This window comes from Rattus norvegicus, chromosome 4 (assembly GCF_021556685.1).
Source record: "Rattus norvegicus strain SHRSP/BbbUtx chromosome 4, alternate assembly SHRSP_T2T, whole genome shotgun sequence".
Classification (NCBI taxonomy): Eukaryota; Metazoa; Chordata; class Mammalia; order Rodentia; family Muridae; genus Rattus; species Rattus norvegicus.
The window spans coordinates 32,295,304-32,316,377 of record NC_141537.1 but is presented as its reverse complement, the minus strand read 5'-3'; the positions used below and the strand labels follow the sequence as shown (position 1 = coordinate 32,316,377).

General features: G+C 39.4%; 1 protein-coding gene across 4 annotated transcripts in view; it reads right to left on the bottom strand.

The window, feature by feature from the left end:
- Nucleotides 1–19,471, bottom strand: part of Vps50 (VPS50 subunit of EARP/GARPII complex) — a 101,165-nt gene extending 81,694 nt beyond the window's left edge. For 3 of the 4 annotated variants that reach the window (XM_087657162.1, XM_087657163.1, XM_087657164.1), the window contains exons 1-4: nt 19,342–19,471; nt 13,081–13,149; nt 3,098–3,220; nt 1,932–2,003 (exon numbers count right to left, since the gene is read on the bottom strand). In XM_087657162.1, coding sequence (XP_087513288.1) covers nt 1,932–2,003; nt 3,098–3,220; nt 13,081–13,149; nt 19,342–19,374 — 297 coding nt within the window. In that variant the 5' untranslated portion in view covers nt 19,375–19,471. The remainder of the gene's footprint in view (nt 1–1,931; nt 2,004–3,097; nt 3,221–13,080; nt 13,150–19,341) is intronic. The other variant, NM_001173511.1, reaches the window with a different exon arrangement.
- Nucleotides 19,472–21,074: the final 1,603 nt, after the last annotated feature.

Sequence of the window (21,074 nt, the reverse complement as noted above, 5' to 3'; positions counted from 1 at the left end):
GGCCTTTCAACCATACATGACATCTAGCAACAAGCTGGGCTGGGTAAGCATTTAATGAGGTACACAGTTAGTTCTCCTACCCCAGGCCAAATGAGAACAAAATTTTAAACCAGTGGTTCTCAACTTTCCTTAAGACAGTTCCTTCTGCTATGGTGAACCCCAACTATAAAATTATTTTCATCGCTAGTGTGTGTGTGTGTGTGTGTGTGTGTGTGTGTGTGTGTGTGTGTGTAATTTTGCTGTTATGAATCTAATTCAAATACTTTTGGAAATAGAGGTTTGCCAAAGGGGTCACAACCAACATGTTGAGAACTGCTGTTTCAAACATACTAAATAGTGCATAATAACTCTTTTAACTTGCTTGCATCCTTGAAATTATGTAAATTATTTTCTATATTGTTTAACCTGCTTGCATCCTTGAAATTATGTAAATTATTTTCTATATTGTTTTTATCTATGAAGTGATGAGGTAAATCTCCAACCCCAATAAGCCCATGCAAGGAAAACACAACCCAGTTATGTATTTACAAGCTGCACACCCATATTGGGCAGGTCTGCCTCTACTCCACTTTCTCCCCAGCTATGAAATCCCTGCTACTCCAGACCACGCTTCTATCTGCCTTCCAACTTTTCTCTCTCTGTCCTCCGCGTCCACTGTCTCCTCCAATTCCTCCTCCTCCTCTCCTCTTCCTGTCTTGCCCAGAAAACCCACCTCCTCATTTTCGCCAAGCAATTGGCTATTTGTCACCTCTATTAGCCAATCAGAAAATTAAGAGAATTTCCACTACAATGAAGCTTTTCATTTAAGACTAGCTTTAAATAGCTTTAGATCAGTTAGTGAAGAAAATTCAGTTAATCCCTCGATATTGTTTTAAGAATTCTAAAGATTCTCCAAGGCTAACAATAGCTTAATTAGATAATATAATCCCTATTAGAAAGTGTCAAGGAGTCATAAGAAAATGAAGTCAGGAAGCTCTAGCTCGACATCACAAAATCTGCCATAAGAAATTTATGTCATGTACACAAAGAACCTCCTAGCTCAGATGACTTTACAAAGAAAACAGATGGTGTAGCTGCTGTTTGTCTGCACTGCCACACCTTCTCACAAGACCTCCAACACTCCTCTGTGAGTACCAGAAAAGAGAAACATTTATCTCCTTAACTTGTAGGTATGTTAGTAATAATCATGTGTTAAATCCAAACAGATTTCTTATTAATGCTCCTCTAGCTTAAAATAATTAGCAAGACCACGTTAGTATCATCTAAACTTCCAATGAATTTCATAAACATTGTTTTGCCTCATACAAAGAAAATATAGAATTGTTGAACTTCATAGCATTTAAAGAAATGTGGGTACACCTATCATTTTAAAAGTGCTACAAAGTCAGTAATGTTCAGCAAGCTACCCATTGGCATAGTTAAGTAGTGACAACTGTGACTTTCTGAATCTCAGTTCTACATTTTCTTCCCATATTTCAACTGTAAGTGTGACTTTTACTGTGAGATTAAGAACTGCTCCACTACAAATCCTGGGTAGGAACACCATTTACACCACTGCAGGTGCCTGTAGGTGCTCAGAAAGCAAGCTCCAAGTCAGCGGGTCTCAACCTATGGGCCACGACCCCTTACATAGTTACATAATTCATAACAGCAACGAAATCACATTTGTAAAGTGTTTGGGGGTCACTACACCATGAGGAACTATGTTAAAGCAGCATAGTCTTAGGAAGGTTGCGACATCTGCGCTAAGCTCCTTGGTCACATCTCGGGAACTTCAATCCCTAGAAGGAAACCCAGCAAAGCAACAGCAGGAGAAGCACAGAGCGGGAGACAGTATAAGCGTGTTGTCTGAGTGGTGCCGGACAACGGGATGGGCGTGTGATTTCTCTGTCTTCATGTACAGTTTTATCAAAGAGAAGCACTTTACTTACTGCAGCTTGCTGTTGCTTTAATTTGTCTCTGTACTCCTCTAGCTCTTGCAGATTGAGAACAGGAGGAAGCTTCTATAGCAAAACAATTATAAATGAAGAATAAATTTGTTGAATTTGCTTTGACCCCCAGAACCCTTCTAACTAGAGAGCCATAGCGTGCACATGCAACAGTGCCCCATCCCACTGTCCTCTGATGCTTCTGCACATTCTCTCTCACTCAGCTCCAGTCACACAAGCCTCAGTATCTGTTTTACACAACTCTTTCCTTTCAACCTCGTCCAGCCTTGCTCCACCCACAGCTGCTACTCGAGCTGCAGAGACCCAGACCCACTGGGCCACCTGGCATCATCAGGGAGACTGTTTACAGATTCCAGCCAGAAAACAGTAAGAAAAGGCTCTAACATGGATCCTATATTTTACCTGCTAATGGTATTATAAGACATTTCAATGCAGATTTCCCCCTTCAGGAATATTATAAGTAAACTGAATATTATAGTGACAGGCAACACTCTAAGTCACCATGAAGAAATAGCAAAAAGCACACGGAATTGTGAATATGAGGAAACAGATCCCTAGCTTAAAACTCATTTTGCTGTTTTGACTATTCGTATGGAGTCCCCATAAATTTACTACTGTGAGCATCCAGATAGTTTTGTACAGAAGGTTTTTTCAGCACACTATACATTTACAATCTAAAGAGTCAGTACACTAGTCAGGCCCAGAGTTACATGGTTGTAATGGGCTGAGGTGGGAGGGTCCACTTAAACCCAGGAGTTTGAAACCAGTCCACAGCCAAACAAAAAATCCTACATGGCTTCTCCAGGCATTTATTTTACATTTTTTACAACTAAATTTTTATTTTATTTTAGCACTTTTAAACATATTTTGGCAACATGTACAATAAGTACAGTGAGAAGCAGAATAACAACATGCTGGATAGCAGCAATTAAATACCAAAAGCAAAGAAGTGCTTCTGTAACCAGGGCTCTGAAGGTGCACTTAATAACGCGGGCTGACAGTTCATTACGTTCATATTGTAATAATCACAGACCTATTAGTGCTATTAAGAAAATATTAGTTCCCTCCAAACTTCAGATCTCACAAATTCATTCATATGCACTGAGAAAATAGGCTTTAGATGTGTTTTAATCAAAGTTCCCTTTTACCTCCAGCTCATATTTAACAATATCAAATGGATCCGCAGAAAAATAAACTTGTTCAATACTATTAATTAGCTCTTGTTCAGCTTGAGGGTCGCTTGGCTGCTCTCGAAGTTCCCTGAATTCCTCCTTAAAAAAATAAAAAGATAAAAAAAATAAAGTCTTAATTATATATAACTGATAAGATTCCACCAGCATAAAAACAAATAATCTTGTATCTTCAATCATATACCTTCTGAGAACCATTCTGACCGAGAACACAAATGAATTAAATACCAGAAAACTAGAAAACAGACAAACGCTAAACACTGCTTTTCTATTGAAAAAAAAAATATCAGATTATATTTTGAACTGCTTGTATGCAGGAAGGTTAAAAGAATTTACATGTTTAATTTACACGCAAGCAAATACCTAAATCTATAATAATCACACATCACTGACTCACATTTTATCACACCAAAAGTATTCTAAAACCTATCTGACAACACATAACAAAAGCACCATCTCGATGGGCGCTGGGACCCAGCAGGACTGGAACTCTGTGCAGTGAGCATCTCATTCTGCTAGGAAACAGAGGGCAGCAAGGATCCAGCTCAAGAACAGGGTTACAAGCTTCCTCCCTATGTCCTATGATGCTCCTCCAACGTGTACTAACACTGCAATCCATGATCTGGCTGTGGAGCCAAGCTGAGTACTAGAGTCTTCCTCCCCAAAGCACAGAATGGTCTTCCACACATTTCCTCTAAAGAATCGTGACAGACAGATCCCTATCCCTAATATTAGTGTCTTTATGCTATGCAATTTCATTGATTTATTTGACAATCCCTTGGTTAACTAGAAAAATCTCCTCAATTTAGATATTTACTTCTTCCCACACTGGGAAACCACCACCAACAACAACAAAACAAAACAAAACGGGGAAACCAACCAACCCCACCATCATCACAATGAGAACAGCACTTCTGCAGCAGCAGAATTAACTGCTGGGAAAGGGAAGTTATTTGCAACTCTAACCTACTTGGCACCATGGACAGCAGATGCTCAACTTGGGGCTGGAGTGAAATCAACACCACCTGTGGAAGAAAAGCGTCTTCCCCTCATTCAGCGCAAATATAAGGTGAGAAGGATGAACTAGAAAGAGAACTCAGTTTTCTGGCAAACCTCCCTCCCTTAAAATGGCACTAGCATCTGAAATACAAGTTGGTAGCATTCAAAAAGAAATGGTGAACATTACTAAATAAGTAATATTGGAAACTATCATCTGTAGCTAAGTCCAAAAACTCAAAACCATGCAACCATCAAGCGTCCCTTCATCTTAAGAGAATGACCAGCACAGACCAGCGCAGACCAGCACAGACCAGCATGCTGATGCTTTCCTTCAGCCCAGAAAGAGTGGGCTGACCTGAGGGCAAAGACACTCCAGCTTTAGTTGCATCTCTACAACCTTGGAAATTTGATTTAGCTTCTTCACGCCTATTTTTTTATCCGCTTTAAAGTTATTAAAATTGCCAAAGGGGAAATGTTGTTTCATTTAAAAATATCTCACAAATGTACATTTCAAAAATATGATGGGTTTATAAAAACAGTACAATCTGTGTAAGCACACAAAGGTCAGATGCCGTTCCTTCCTGGAGATCTATTCAGTCAACATCAGAGAGCACAAAGAACCAACATGGAGAACTTCACACTCTAACACCACAATCCTAAATGACAGGCGGGGATAAAATGGAGCACGGCAGGGAAAGACACAGTACAGTGGAGCACTCCGAACAGCCAGCATGCCTCAATCTCTGAACAGCTATCTTACAGCAAGGAAAAGCTAAGTGCATTCCTGCTTATGATGAAGCCTGATTCTCAAGGATGGGTCTACCCTCCCTGCCACATTAACTGCAAATGGCTGCCTACTGCGGGTTCCAGGAAGGGCCCTCACATCTTCCTTTCAAAAGCTAATAACCATCTTGCAACTCTAACTTTGTTTCAAAAGGGTTGTTATGGTTACCCTGCTATGACTTCCTGTTGTTACCACCACCTTGTAAACTTAGGCGCTTATGGCTAACTTGTTAGGTTTATGTTCTGCTCCTATAACCCACCTATTCTGTCCACCAAATCCCTTATTTAGAAACCCTGAGCTTATTAAAATGAAAAACAAAACAAACAAACAAAAAACCTGCTTGTCCTCCTCACATCCAAGGCTGACCTCTCAAGCCCTACCTCAGGGGGAGGCAGCTTGTGTACACAAATTAAAAAGCTTGCTTTAATTAATTGCTTGCTTTAATTAGTTTGGCCTTGATGATTTGGGTCAGTGGTCTTTCTCCTATTAATACTCTACCCAAACCAGATACCCTGATACATCACTGTGACCCGATAAAACAGCCCTCCTTTCCGCCTATCTAGTGACTTCTCTATGAAGTGCACATCTGCGCTCATCCGAGGTGCAGTCGCTGCGCTGCAGCCCGACAGGCTCTGCCTCCACTTCATCACTCCCTGCACGCTTCCCTGGTGCTAGGCTGCCTGCCCAGTCACAGCCCACGCTGCAGATGCATCGTGATGCCCTGCAGTGCCAAAGCGCTCCAGGAATAATTAACAGGTCAATTTGTAATGCCACAGTGAATGATATTCAGAAAGAACACGAAACAAAAGCAGTTTGGTAAGCAACAAGGTCCATAAACTCATAATGCTTCTATTAATGAGAAACAACAAAAATATCAGATGACTTAAAAGTATTTTATGTATGCAAATGAGAAAAAATAAACACAAGCAGCTACACTGCATTTTTAATATAGCTGCTGCGTAATTTTGCTAGAGTTAAAAACTCACTTCCTAGCATGAGGGATGTACAAAAATATGCAATTCTGTATCTAAAACAGAATCAACAGGGTAATTTGTAAGTATGAGATATTTTATATAAAAAATGAACCAAAGACTCCCTACAAAAAATTTTAAGGCAAACAGAAAAAACTAAATCCATATAAAATTCTTTATTGCATATTAAAATACGTTAAGAAAACGGAGGTTACATTAATGAGATAGTTCAGGTAAGTTAGAATTAAATAGTTCAGTCTTGCTAACTGTTATATTATTAATGAAGTATAATGGTTTATTTTATAGTGAGGCTTACGATTTATAGAGGATAATTAAATGAGTATGAAGATTAGTGTAGTGTGAATGCTCTTTAAAATGTGAAATCCAAAACTAATTTGTCAACAAGTCAAGGCTATAAAATGCAACAAAACCTAACTGTCGATCAGTAAAATACAGAAAATGTACATCAATGCATCTCATAATTAAAGCTGGGAAGAAACAATTACAGTCATGGATTTGACAGCACATGAAAGAAACAAAAGCAGAGAAAGCAAAGGAACACATCAGCCCACAGTGCCATCAGGAGCTTGCTAGCCTGCTGCACAGGCTCCGTTAGCGTCCCTCGGTCAGCCACTGGAGCTACATGTAACAAACGCTGATTTCATTCTCTACATGGAAAACTCTCCTCCACGGCACAGCCAGTGGTGAGTAAAATTCGGCTTTGCCCGCAAGCAGTGACTAAAGAGGCTCGATGAACAATTAAACAGCAAGGCCAGCAGAGCAGAGGGAAGAAAGGAGACAAAAGACCAATGTACAAGTGCTCCGAACCTCAGGGAAAAGAGAGGCATTCGGAAGACAGAAGAGCACATAAAAATTCAAGTTTAAAGCGAGGACCAGAACAAAATGCAATTATGAATCCTGTAGGATCCTTGATTTGGAAAAAAAAAAAAAAAAAGGTACCATGCATGCTCACTAGGAAGCAGTAGGATGCAAGAAAACAAATTGGGACTTTTAAAACCACGCAAATGTATGGACATACATGTATATGCGCTAGAAGTATGTTTTCCTTTAATTAAAGTAAATAACATATGCCATTGTGGCAGACACTGTATCAAAAGTAAGCATCAATGTTCAATATTTTATTAACAGAATACAGCAGGCTGGATTATCTGAGCAGCCTGGCAGGGAAGCGCTCCTGGTGTGTGGCGGCTGTTTGCCGTCGCACGCAGGTTGAATACATTACCACCTAGCTGCTCCTCCATTCGATTATCTCGGAGGTAGATAAAGCTACCTGAACAAACAACATAAAACGTACACTGCGAACACAAGTTTATGAGAAATGAAGAAAAAGATTCGTAACATATTTCAGTCATTATTTCTGCATAGGCTGGGTTACTTCTTATCTAAACATAAAAACAAAAGGTTTTATGGGGATTCAAACCCATAAAACAAAGCAAGCCCTCAAATGAAGATTGTGAGGAAAACATTCCAAGATATTTTCGGTTTCTGAGGAACTAAATGATCACTTTAAAAAACAATTCCATACCTCGGGGTCATTTCTTAGGGAATTTATCCGTGGTAAAGGAAAAGAAGCCTCCAAGTTTTGCATTTAAGTACTACCTTCCAACTACCCAAAACCCCATACTCTCTGAGCCAAACACTTAATCCAGAAGTAACTAGTTATAACTGCTTCCTCACATTAAAGAAACAACACCTTGAATACATAACGATCAATTTTAGGTCTTTATTCAAACTAATTATATAACGTAAATTGACATAAATTCCTCAGTTCATAGGTCATGATCAAAGCTCTGCAGAAAATTAATATACTAAATACTGGAACCCCGACTTCCCTTTCCATATTAGATCATAGTTTACAAATGCTTGCTTTTCTACCTAGATGGCAGAATGCTGGGAGAGACAGAGACAGAGACAGACAGACTGACTGACTGACTGAGTGTTGGAAGGATGATAAGGAGAAATGTTGTAGCTCTAAGCACGCATTTCCTGTCTGTTTGTCTGTGTTTTAAGTGTTGGCATCCCTTCCTCAGTCCAGACGGCAAGGTAGAACCGACAGTCACAATGCTGCAGTCTCATAAAGCTAATATCCTGTTAGAGCCCTAAGTGAAAGCAAAAAAATTAATAAACTTAGTCACCAAATCCATATACAATGAACAGAAAAAAATATGGTTTTCAATATTTGATCATTATTATTAAAGTCATAAATCACTGAACAGATAGATATAGGGCTGATCTGCTTCCAAATGAAACAATTTCAAACCTATTTTCAGATCTCGGCTATCCTAAACCATGTACCACATAAGATTATAATGAACTGCCATATGTCTGATTACGTGGAGAAATGGTACAGTTCTTATATTCCCAGGAGAACAACAATAATAATCTATGAAATGTAGTGGCTTCCTTGGGTTGTTTCTGTACTTTTAAGTAAAGCAGGCTATAAAGGCCTTCCCTGTTTTCATCAGGTCTTCAGTGCCATCTAGTGGCGTACTGGTTACATTACAATTTGAAAGAAGGCTACAAGTAAATGATTTATGAACAAACACTCCTGCGAGGCTGTTAAAGTATGACTATTTTAATCCATACTTGAAATAAGATTAGGTAATAAAAGCATTTTAATCACTTTGTGGAAAAATTAAGTAATTAATAAAAACTGATTTCAACCATACAAATGTATTATATTGATCTACTTTAAAAAAAAATCACAAAAATCAGACACCATAAATTTCTTTTTGACCCTTTGCCAAATATTTGTGAGCAATTTCTTGTACAGCTAAAACGTAAACCCAAGTCTAGGATTCTATTATATTTTTATAAATTTACTGTATGAAAAAACACTGAAGATAGTAACATTGGAAACCTTAAAAAATGTAAGCTCTCTTTAAAAATAACGCTCGGCTTCGATGAATAGTAAGCGGTCTGCCACGACTGGAGTGCTAATACTGGAGCGAGGGCACGGCACACTCAGGGATTCAGACAGAGCCGCACACTGCATGCCTGCCCTGTTTTCCTTTAGCTCTTACAGTCTTTTAGACCCTCTTAGAAGAACACGATTTGCTAAGAGGAGCATCGCAGCCCCTCCAGCCTCAGTACTTCTCGGCTCTCCCTGCTCACATCAAGGAAATCCTGAATCTTGGATTCTGCTTTCTAAATTTCCCTCAAATCCATGGCTTCTCTGTTTCTCCACCACATGTATGTATCTTTTTAATCAGCAGCCAAGTCTTCACCCCTGTGTTACAAACCAGTCCAGTGACCCATCACCTTTCCTAATCAGCCTCCAGGGGACCCTGCTTCAGCACCTGCCCCTGAACCACTCCTTGCTCTCCAGCACCATGCAGATAATGTCCAAGGTTTCTGCCCCTCCCTTAGCAATTACACAAGTCTCAAAAAAAATTAAAACAATAAAAAATAAGCAAGTCCTGGCTCGTCAGACAGCACAACACATTGTTCTCCACTTCCTCTTCACTGCCCTCCTTTTCCTAGGGAGCTGAACCAGCTTGGAACTTGCAAATATTAATCATTTTTAACCTAACTGACCACAGTATGATCCAGCCTAATAATCCACTCCTACATACACTAGCCCTTATTCTAGAGCCTTCCAATATATCACAACTCAAGCTAATCTAATTATTTCTTGAATTTGACAGTTCCTTCTTGCAACTAGAAAGATATTATGACAAAGAAAAAAAGAAAAGTATTCATACATTAAACTTGTAAACTGAGATGATCACGTCAATTTTAGGGGACTAAAATATATCAGACAATATAAAGTGGACTTCATTTGATTTTTCAAATTCTCTGCCCAAAGAAAATGCATAAATATATTTTGGGGTTTAGAATGTTACAGCATTAAAAAGAAAAAAAATGAGCTCATTCTTGAGCAGAAGGGATTATTTTCAATGTTCTACCTATATATTGATGAGTATGGTAATGCCATTAAGTGGAATGTTTCTTCACAGCATTTAAATTGCTTAAGTAGAATAAATAACACATTCATCTTAACCCATCACCAAATAGCTTTAACCCTAGTAATATACTGTATTTTTCATGCAACAGATAGATTACTGAATTCATAATTTAAGTTTCAAAATCATCTCCAGTGCACATAGCCCTGTGGTACAGTAGCAGGAGGGGACACACTTCAGATGAAGCAGCACAGCCTGGCTAAGGTGATCTCGTCACCTCTGTCCTCCAAGGTCATGTTCCACTGTGGTGCTGCCAGTTCTACAGCATGTCTAGCACACAGGCAATATTCAAACTGTCACTGAAAAGTCACGGGGAGACTACAGGAAGAAAACGTCACCCTTCACAGTGCTGGGGATTTTTGTAATATTTTTCTAGAATTTGTAAATTATTTCTAGAATATTTTCTGTATATCTTATATGCTGCTTCTACAGTAAACAAAAGGGTTATTTTAAAAGACTCATTTTAAATTAATATTTTCCATTTTTGTAAATGCTTTCACTAATCTGAAAAACTTAGGATCAGTTTTTGAAGACAGCGAATTGCAAGTGATCAAGCACTAAGTTACACACATTAATTTTAAAGCAACAGTACAGAAATCATTTACTATATATGGTTAAATACTATATACATATGCATACACACCACACACACACACACACACACACACACACACACACACACACTCTGCCCCACTGTGCAGTCACAGAACTCGGGTCCTCTGACTGTGAGTCCAATTCACATCAAACTCAAGTCTACCACTGCAGCATCACCACCCTGGACTGTATGGCTCCTGTGTGTGTAGAGCCACTTGGAGAGGTGGCAGCAGCCCTACAATCCCCAGTTTTTGTGATGCTGCCAGTACACAGAGAGCAAACAGACACGGGGCTCTTGGAAGGTGTTCTTATCATAAGGCTAGCTGCAAGTTAGCGCACAGCATCAGTTTCTATTAATTACTTTACAATCTATAAACTCCTCAGGATGTGCCCAAAAGATCAATGGTTAGACATAACGTTCCCCTGAACCAGTTTCACTTGCTGATCTTGTAACCCCCAGTCTGTACACTCTACCCATGGCCAGATATCACAAAAAAATGCAATAAAGAATCCATAAGAACTATGCACAAATCCACTGCCACCACTATCACAAAAAACATCAGGTCTTGGGGTTTAAAGACAACAGACCATTCCTACTACGAAATTCATGTATTTTTAATGAAATTCACTCATCAACTTGACATTGACTCTATAACATGTAATACAATCAAATTTAAGGTGTGTCCATGATATATAATCATCTTTTTTTCATCACACAGATAAAGACAACTTTTTAATCAGTTAGGATGTATGGTCAGTCCTTGTTTGCTAACTGTACCACATCCATTTAATAAGTGTCTGTGTGTGTGTGTGTGGTGTGTGTACGTGTGTGCAATGTCTTTGTTTGAACTACTTCTTGCGAAATGATTGTTAGTATTTTATTATATTGAGACATTATGCTTGGGTCTGAACTCACATGAAGATTAAATAGTAAGTCTAAAATTTACTTCACTGGTGAAGATTCTGAAGGACATAGGAACTGACACTGGGGTATGAGGAGCCTCAGATAATAGAACATGAAAATTCCTGTATTAAAGAGACAGCACCTATGCTGACAAGGACATGAACTGCCGCTGGGAACGGAAACCAGCCCACCCATAATTAACTAAACACTGGCCATCCGTGGTATCCCATGCACAATTCCCGTGCATCTGCCCACAAGACCCCTGGCAACCAGGCACCAATGCACGGCGCACCAGTGCTCACTGCAACAGGACTCACTGTAGCTAAGCTAGAAAGCTAGCAGAGGTTTCCAACAACGAGGGATGGATGAAGAAAATGTGTTTTGTGTACATAATACATTTTCTCCAGCGATTACGTAATTTACAGAAAGACAGACATAATCATCATGTTAAGCAAGGTAACTCAGTCTCAAAGGCAATCATTGTATACCCTCTCATTTACAGGTCCTAGATGCTATAAATACATATAAAAGCTATAAATACATATAAAAGCTATAAATACATATAAAAGCTATAAATACATACAAATGAATACAAATGACCTGAGAGCAGAAGCTGAATTAAATGGATAACAAAAGGGACAACTAAGGAGGGTGAGGGCTCAGAGCAGGCAGGAGAGAAATGTGATCAAAGGTCATTACAAAGCTGTATCAAACACTCTTTGTATAACCACATATAATAAGGTAAGAATGTATGAAAGTATGTAAAAGGAATTTTTAGTAAGAAAAAGCAAGCTTGTGTGGGGATGCCAGACAGAAAAACGAGGAGTCCGTTAGCTATGGTGCCCAGGGGCTGGAGGGTTACTTCAGCTACAGAACAGTTGCCTGGCAAGCACGAAATAGTCTTCTAGGGACTCTTCTCTGTGCTTCACATAAACTACTTTTATAGAAAACGAAAGGGTTATTTTTAAATACTCTTTTCAAATTAATATTTTTCATTTAAAAAAAAAAGCTTTCATTAATCTGAAACACTGGTTTCAGTCCCTGGCTGTTTAAAAAGAGGGGGAGGAGAAAATCCCACCCCCCACCTTAATCCTCAAATTAAAATCATCAGAAAGCCTTTATCTGTGGCAGAGCTGTGATTCACACCACGCACTGAGGGGCAGCAGCAACCCACAGGCAGTGACAGCAGGGTTAACAATGGCTGGCTGTTCTCCAGAGGAAAGCCAGCTAGCTTTCAAGTGGCATACATTAAACTTGTAAACTGAGATGCTCACATAAATATCAAGGGATTAAAATCTGAAATATATCAGACTTAATATAAGTTGGGTCTCACTTGTTTATCAAAATTCTCCACTCAAAGGAAGAACATAATTAAATATACTTTGGGGCTCGGAATGCTATAGCATTAAAAAGTCAGTATTTGATGTCTTCAAATTATAGCAAAAAAGTTAATAAAAACATACATATATGTCTGCTGACAAGCCAAGAATTTATATAATAAGCCCTACCTTTATTAATTTTGAGTTTTTGCTTTCCTGGTGAGTCATACTGCACCCCCGCACAATAAAAGCAAAAGTGTCACCTAGCTTATCACAGCCACCACCTGCTGTGGGAAGCAGAGCTTCAGAGAAGCAATTAGTACCCAGGGGCAGAAAGTCTCTTCTTGGGGAAGTGAAAAGTCAACCACACATGTAGATCAATACCTTTCCAGGGACCCGAAGGCTCTCAAAGGCACCCAGATCATTGAGGCTCTCCGGAGGGCTCTTCAGACCCTTAAAAAAGAGAGAGATACACACAAACACAATTTAATTGTGCTAAAGAACTGTAACAAGATAGAACACACCTAGCAAAACAGACATGACAGTTTTAAAATGAGATTTTCCTGCTTCAAAATACAGAGAATATACATTCTAAGAACAATTGTCACCTAACACATAAATTGATTTCTGCTAGGAAATCAAGTAAGAATGTGTTTGGAGTATTTTAAAATAAAATAGTATTATGTGGCACTGTCAGCAGAGAAGCAGAAATCTATCTTAACTCCAACATTAAAACAAAAAGAAAATATTACAAAGCCTTCTATAAAAATACTTTTATTTAAATCATTAATAAATTCACCTTGAGAAAAGGATCCAAGCAAGCCTTAATGATAAACAGATAAAAATACACTCACCAACTGATCTACTTCAAAACTTTTAAAATGCTCATTAAAACATAAGTAAGCCCTCTGTTAATCGTGGTTATTTGTCACTAATATAGTCGATTCATGCTGTCTAAGGTAAGACTTAAAGCCCCATCTCACTGCTGTTTAGCTATTTGTCCTTCTGTAAATATAGCAACTGAAGGGTTCAGAAAAAGCTTACATATACCAGGGACACTTAGGAGCCATCTAAACTCCATTTTAAAGCCCCATCTTAAAAAACAAAACAAAACAAAACAAAACAAAACAAAAAAAAACATACGATTGCCCTTCAGATGTCTCCTACTGACTCTCTGGGGCCTTTAGTCACCAAAATACAGTACTTCTGTCAGTTACTGCAGACTTGGACTTACTCTCTGTAAGCTGTAGGGGTGCTAATCTTTCTTGCTATGAAATAGTACCGGTCACATCTACAAGTTTATAACAACATTTCCTACCATTATTTCCAGATTATCCAGCCCACCCCCCTCCTTTCCCGTTATCACTCTCCCTCCTATCTCCAAAAATTCTAAAACCAACACCCCACCAGCTTCAGAATTATCTCCTCTTATGAGTTTTCTTAAAGCCCCATGCTTCAAGGCACACGTACTTCCAAACACAGCTAAGGACTGTGCCTCCTACCACCACCCAGGGAAGTTCTTAAAGGTCCTGCCATGCACCTAGCGAGTAGGCTCTTCTGCACTGGGTCAGTCTGCACTCCCACACTGGGGGACTCAGGACTGTTCATACTTCAGAAACGCAGCCAGACATTTTCAAAGCAATCTCTCAGCCAAATCAGTGAAGTTTTAACATGAAGTGCACATACTTCTCTCACACTTTTTAAGTCTCAAGGAAAGGAGAAAGCAAATGTTATTTGCCTTTATTGCCAATGGCTAGCTAAGTTCCCAAACAAAACAAGCACCAAAAAAACCTTTTTAAGATTAGAAAGTAAATTCTTGGGTATAAGTTGTTGCTCAGGCTCCAATCTCCAACCACTCAGCACTGTGTTCTCATGGGAGCATGCAACTGACTACAGGCTGCAGTTTCCAGGAACTCTTAGTGGGGGAGTCTGCTGCAGTCTAATATGCCTCGCAAGGAGTGCGTGTTGGATCCCACTGCAAGGCTTGGACTGTTCGTCCTATGATGGCTTTCACTGCAACTCATATGAAGCATCAAGCTGATTTAGAAACACACACATACACACACACACACACAAATCCTCTACAGACATATATTATACATAACCATGCACACATAGGAAAGTCAAACTTTTAATCCAAGTGATACTATTACATAAATGCCATTTTCAACATGTAGCTAGCATGTCTTTAAACATGTTTTAAAGGTATGATTAATTTGACAAACCCTTGAATGAATAGAGCATGTTTATATTCTCTTCATAAATGCCAGAATATAAGTGTGATACAAACCAGTATCTAGAGAAAGGTTTCACTTCTAAATTATTACACAATTATCAACAGAAAGCATGGGCAGCTTTCTGCCAAATATACAAAGTAAGAATAATACAAGTTGGAAGCCCAATGTCAAGAGCCAACAGTGGACTCCAAAACAGACTTCCTCATTTGTGCCCTAGGTCTCCATGGCTTTGCACAATCTACCGACACTTCCTGTGTGATAGAACCCCCAACCACGGTGAGAACTCAGAATTACAAAGAACATTATAAAGAATGAAAGGGACGGTGCCTGTGTGGGACCAAAGCAGAACCAAAGCAGAGCTTACAAATTATCTGTTGAATTTTAATCCTTGCACTTAGAATTATTAGAATTATTGTACTTAGAATTATTAGATCACAGAGAAATGGTTTTTCTTTTAACAAAATAGAAACAAAAAAACAAGGACCTACATTTCTCTACACATATGTAGCACACAACTGTATTTTAAGACTATAAGCTGTTAACCCTTTCATTGTCAACTTTTTAAGTTCTTACTAAATATGAAGTTAAGTTTCTGTTATTCTCATCTAGGACACAAGTTCGCCTCTGTAAATGTGGTACAGTTTATCTGCATTTATCAACAAAACATTTCTTATTATCATTATCTTCTATCTAATATTTATATCTAAATTTTTTTACAATTTCCCCAATTTAAATGTGTATAAAATTCAGCATCGATAGAATTGCCTTTCTACTTTCTTTTATTTTTGTTTGTGAGCCTAACCTTTAGTGGTGGAGCCATTTCTCCAGCCCAAATCAATTAACAATAAAGACACTTCGATTACAGCTATGAACCTTTTATTCCTCTTATGAAACTAGCGATTATGTCCTATTAGACCAAAATGACATTCGCAGCCATTTGTGTTTCTTTCTCTTCGTAGACAGACTTGAGTGATTGTCATTTCTCTCCATCTCTCTCCCTAATATAGCTGACGAGCCCAACCCACCCAGAATTTCTCCCCACCACTTCACAAGGAGTACCATTGTCAGGGCAGGAGAGAGAGCTCAACACTTAAGAACACTGACTGCTCTTCCAGGAGACTTGGGTTCAATTCCCAGGACCCACATAGCAGCTCACACTGTCTGTGACTCCAGTTACAAGGGCTCATGTCACAGAGACACAAATGCAGGGAAAACACATAAATAAAAATTAAATAAATGTATATAATATAAACTATAAAAACAAGAAAATCTTTTTTTAAGGAGAGGGAGAAAGTCAAAGGAAAAAAAAGAGAGAGGAAAAGATGGAGGGAAAGACATAGAAAAGGAGAAAGGGAGGGAAGGAAGGAGGGCAGGCTATTCTTAGGTCCCCCAAGCTGTTCCGTCCCAAAGCTGACTCTCACTCAAGTCTGACCTGGTGGATCTAAAGCATCTTTTAAATCCTTGCTTTTTTATGTTTTTCTTTTTATCCAAATTCATTAAGTATGTATTAAGCATCAGGCTGCTACAAACCTCACACATCACTGACAGCTCCTTCATGCTCTGCACTGCAGAATCCATCTCTTAATATTAAATGAAAAGAGCAGTTTGGACTTTTCATATTATCTACAGTCAGTCCACTTAACTTCAGCCAATGCTGTCTGCCAGTCTGTCTGTGTTTGGCAGCTATAGACTTTTAATTCCTGAAGGTTTATCTATGCCTGAGATTCCTACCCATAAACTCAGACCCACTTGTCAAAGTGTCTATTTAATATCTAAGCAGCCTTCATATAAACAAGTTTAAAAACCTCTTCCCTCAAATCACTGCCTCTCCAGTGTCCTTCATATCCGAAAGTGACAGGGGCTGAACCAACTTGGGCCACCCTTGACCCCTTTACACAACACATGAGGAAATTTTCCTAGCTCTACGTTTACAACAGGTCCACAATCCAGGAGCTTCAGTGCATGTCCACCACTAGCACCCTGGATAAGGCCTGTCCTCTATACCACCTGGATCACTGCAGTAGCCTCTGCAGTCTCTCTATTCTTGTTCTTCTTCCTTCTTAAGTATATTATTAAAACGGAGGCCAAAATGGCTGTATGCCATTTCACTCAGAACAAAAGTCATGGTATGCTATGACTTGTAATGTTTGGTGTTACCTGGTTCCTGCCTTTAGATCAATGTCTTCACCCTGACCTCATCTTCTAAGGCCGTTTCCTTTATTCCCTTTACTCTGCCTACACTCAACTATAACATTTCCTGAATTTGTTCTTCTTCTGCTGGTATCCACTCATCCAGCTCACCTCCTCAATTCTCTCCAGCCTTTGTATTATCTTTGCACTAAAGCTTTCTATGACCAGCCGATATCTATAAATATAATTGATCTTAAATTGTCAAACCTCCCAGGCCTTCTTAGTTCCTTTTCCTCAAACATTTTCGTCACCATGTCTTCCTTAGCATTGTCTATTCTATTCATTGCTGCCTCTCCCATTCCAATCTGGAATAGTGCCTGGCCCATAATGCTCAATTCAATTTGGCAGAACTGAAAGAACAGAGGCCAGCATAGAGAGAAATGATGAGTCATACCTCTCATCTACATAAGGCCAGTTAACAAAAGGCATCCATCCCTGTGAACCTTTTGCAAAAAAAAAGATCAAAATGGTGACTAAGCAAGATAGAGAACATAAATAAAATTAAAATTTCAAAAACCAGAATCTCATCTCTTTAATATGCATCAACAGCATAACAATAAAATATGTATAATTGAGCCTTAAACATATAATTAGAACCACACATTTGCATAAACCTAACTTTGCGTCACCAATTATACAGTAGTTTCTTGTATATGTCCTAAAGATGTTTTTTTCCTCTCCAACTAAACACAGATATAACCTACTATAATTCAATAAACTGTGTGAGGCTTAAGAATTTGCACTTTCTGCAGTCAGCATTACATTTATAAACATGAATATATTATCATCAGTTTTCTGGAACTGTTTGGTTCTTCTCTTCCACTCATTTTCATAAAGTATACACCTATGATACTAGGCACCGAATGGAAGAGAGTACCAACCTCAGAAAGAAAAAGTCCAAATGCAGCAGTCCAAGGCATTTACAAGTGGTATGATAGACAATGGACTATGTTGCTTAACAGGAGACCAAGCAGACAGAAAGCAAAACCAGAATGTAGTCATCTAGCACTTGAGTGGCTGCAAGTCAGCTCGTGACTGTCTTCTGCTTTCTCTCCTCCTACCTCAGGATGAAAAGCCTCCAAACCAATTCTCAAGTAAGAAGCAGCAGGAAACACAGCCCCAGCGTGCAACAATGTGAAAGATTGCTAAATGTCTCTACTTGCCTACTTGTTCGTTTTATTATTCACAGAACGTCTTTCCTAGTTTCTCAACCCCAATCAAGAAAAGAAAAAGCATTCTGCAAGGATCATGTAGGTACTGTCTATTAGAAACTATATGTAACTGTCCCACTATCACTAAAATTCTGAAACCTTAAGCAGGACAAGAAGTCTTTTGACTTATTACAAGAATTATAAGTAAAGATTTAAAGAAAGGACTCTACCAACATTTCTAAGCCACCCTTATTTAAAAACTCATCTAAACTATGCTTCTTTCTTATTAAAACAACGATACAGTAGCTAAAACTGCTACAGTCAAAGGAAAGGTTTCGAAAATAAAATGTTCAATAAATACCTAAAAAATAAATCTCTTCGACTTCAACCCTAACATACATGAGACAAGATGAAGTAGTCTTATTCGTGAATTATCATTGTGGCAAAAACATAAAAAGATCATTGTTTTGCCAGGACATTTATTATGTTTTTAAGTAGCAATACACAAAGAATGTTCATATACAACGCGTGCTTTGAGATGGGTTGGGGGATAGAAAAGGAACTGTCATTCCCATTTTTACATCCAGAAAACAGGTACAAGGTTTGGGGAGCTGCTTCCAAAGCACAACACTACCATGCTGCCTACAAATAGCCCTGTCCCTTCACCCTCCCTCTTTTCGAGTCTTCTGTATTGCATAGACCCCACCTCACTTTCCAGGGCACCTACTGGCAAAACACCACCAGTGAGGACGAGGGGATGCTGCAAAGCAGCTGAGGCTGTCCTGGAAAGGAAGCTAAAGCAAATGAGGAGAGACAAAGACAGCCCAATTCCCTGATTGGCTTTGTCTAAATGAATGTGTGTAGGAAGACACTTCCCACAAAGAGTCGAGGTCGCATCTAGGAAGCTCAGGTAAGTTCTCCAGGATACTACTTAGCTGCCCAACACCCTTGAGACCGGCCACCCACTATAACTTAAGTCTCCGCCCACCGCCACACGGGAACTGGGCGTCTCGGCTCCTCTCCCAGCCGGGAGCGGGAAGCTCTTTGCTTCGGACAACAGAACTCACCTGCCGGGTCATAAGAGATTTGATTTTTTGCATGTCGAACTCGAGAGACGATTACCCTGCCGCTGGGAAGTAACAAATCACTTAAGACCACCCAACAGCCAGCTACAACACAGGGAAGCCATAGTGAAGTAGTCACGTGGAGCTGCGCGCCTGGGTCAGCCTTCCTTTCCCTGAGCATGATGGGAAATGTAGTCTTCCGGCTGCAATCAAAGAAGGAAGCCAGCCTCAGTACTACATTTACCAAGAAGCAACGCGTCAATGAACTTCGAATCTTTTTAGTCCAGCGTCAGTACCTGGACACGGAAGAGGATTGGGCGTGACGATTACTTAAGACCTAGATAGTCTGGCCACTGAACTAAACAAACTCTGACAAGACTTTGTCAAGACGCCCTCTAGGAGTGTGAGAGAAAGTACATCTGGAATAGCAGGGCGAGGAATGAGACTGAGAGACTGACCTCCATAAAGAGCACTTTGGACAGGAGATCTAAGACGTGGAATTTCCCCAAGGGCTCTAGGTGTGCCCTGAAGAAAGTGGGAAACAGTACCCCTAAGATACTGATGGCCAGCCATAGGTTCTTTTTCATTCTTGACATTCCCTGTAAACGTTCTAGCAAATTCAAAGGAATTCGTCTACCCCCATCTATCATTTTTCTACCTGCTTTAGCAAAGGCAAGTTGTGGCAAATGTCAGTAATTATGAGAGCACGTGTCACTTTAAAGTCCTGGTCTTGTCATTAGTGGTATAAAGGAGAAAGTAACAGGGGAACTTTGGTATAAGAGACAGCAAAGCCAGAGCTAATAATAATAGGTAACAATGAAAATAACGAATTAGGAGGAACTTCGTTAATGGCTTCATGTACATGACCTCATGCATGTATTTGCATGAGCATCTTTTCCTTGGTTTTTTTTTATGTGTGTATTACGGGATTTTTTTTATACAATATTTTCTGATCATGCCCCCACCTTCTCACTTCCTCACACTTACTTTCTCACTCTAGAAAACAAAACGTGCAGACAAACAAACGAAAACACTAAAAAGGAAAGAAGGAAAAACACAAGAAACACACCCCCACAAGCCAGTATACATGAACATCTTCTGGAGTTACCATCATGTTTAAAAAATTAGTGAAACGGGTGTGGAGAAGTTAAGATACCTACCTAAGATTGTTACGGAGGTGTAACCTGATTACTCAAATGCTTAAAGGTTCCCAGTACTATGCTGAGGAGTGATCCCTAAATCACGACACTGTGCAGAGGCTTAGACACTAACACAGAAATCACATATGCAGTTGCCTCCTCTAGTGGCTACATCCTGCAGATGTAGTTCTCTTCAGAATTACAGAGTTAGTTATAATAATAAATGCTTTCCTTCCCCAGTTCATCTTCAGTACAACCATCCATGTGATCTTGAGGATTTCACCAACTCTCCTCCATTGTTCTCCAAGTGTAAATAATTCTAGTAAGGGATCCATATTAAAGATTACGGCTGCTTGAAAGGCTTGTAGTAGATGTTCACTGGGCAAAACAAAACCAGCCTAATAATTTAAATGAACAGGAAGTCATGTGTGATTGGCGAGGTCAGAAAGCAGCCCTGCCTTAATCTGCATGCCCCCCAACACACACACACACACACACACACACACACACACACACACACACACACACACACACACTTCCAGTGACTACTTATACTCCTATTAATGTAATCATCATGGACAGAAACGGCTTTAGTGC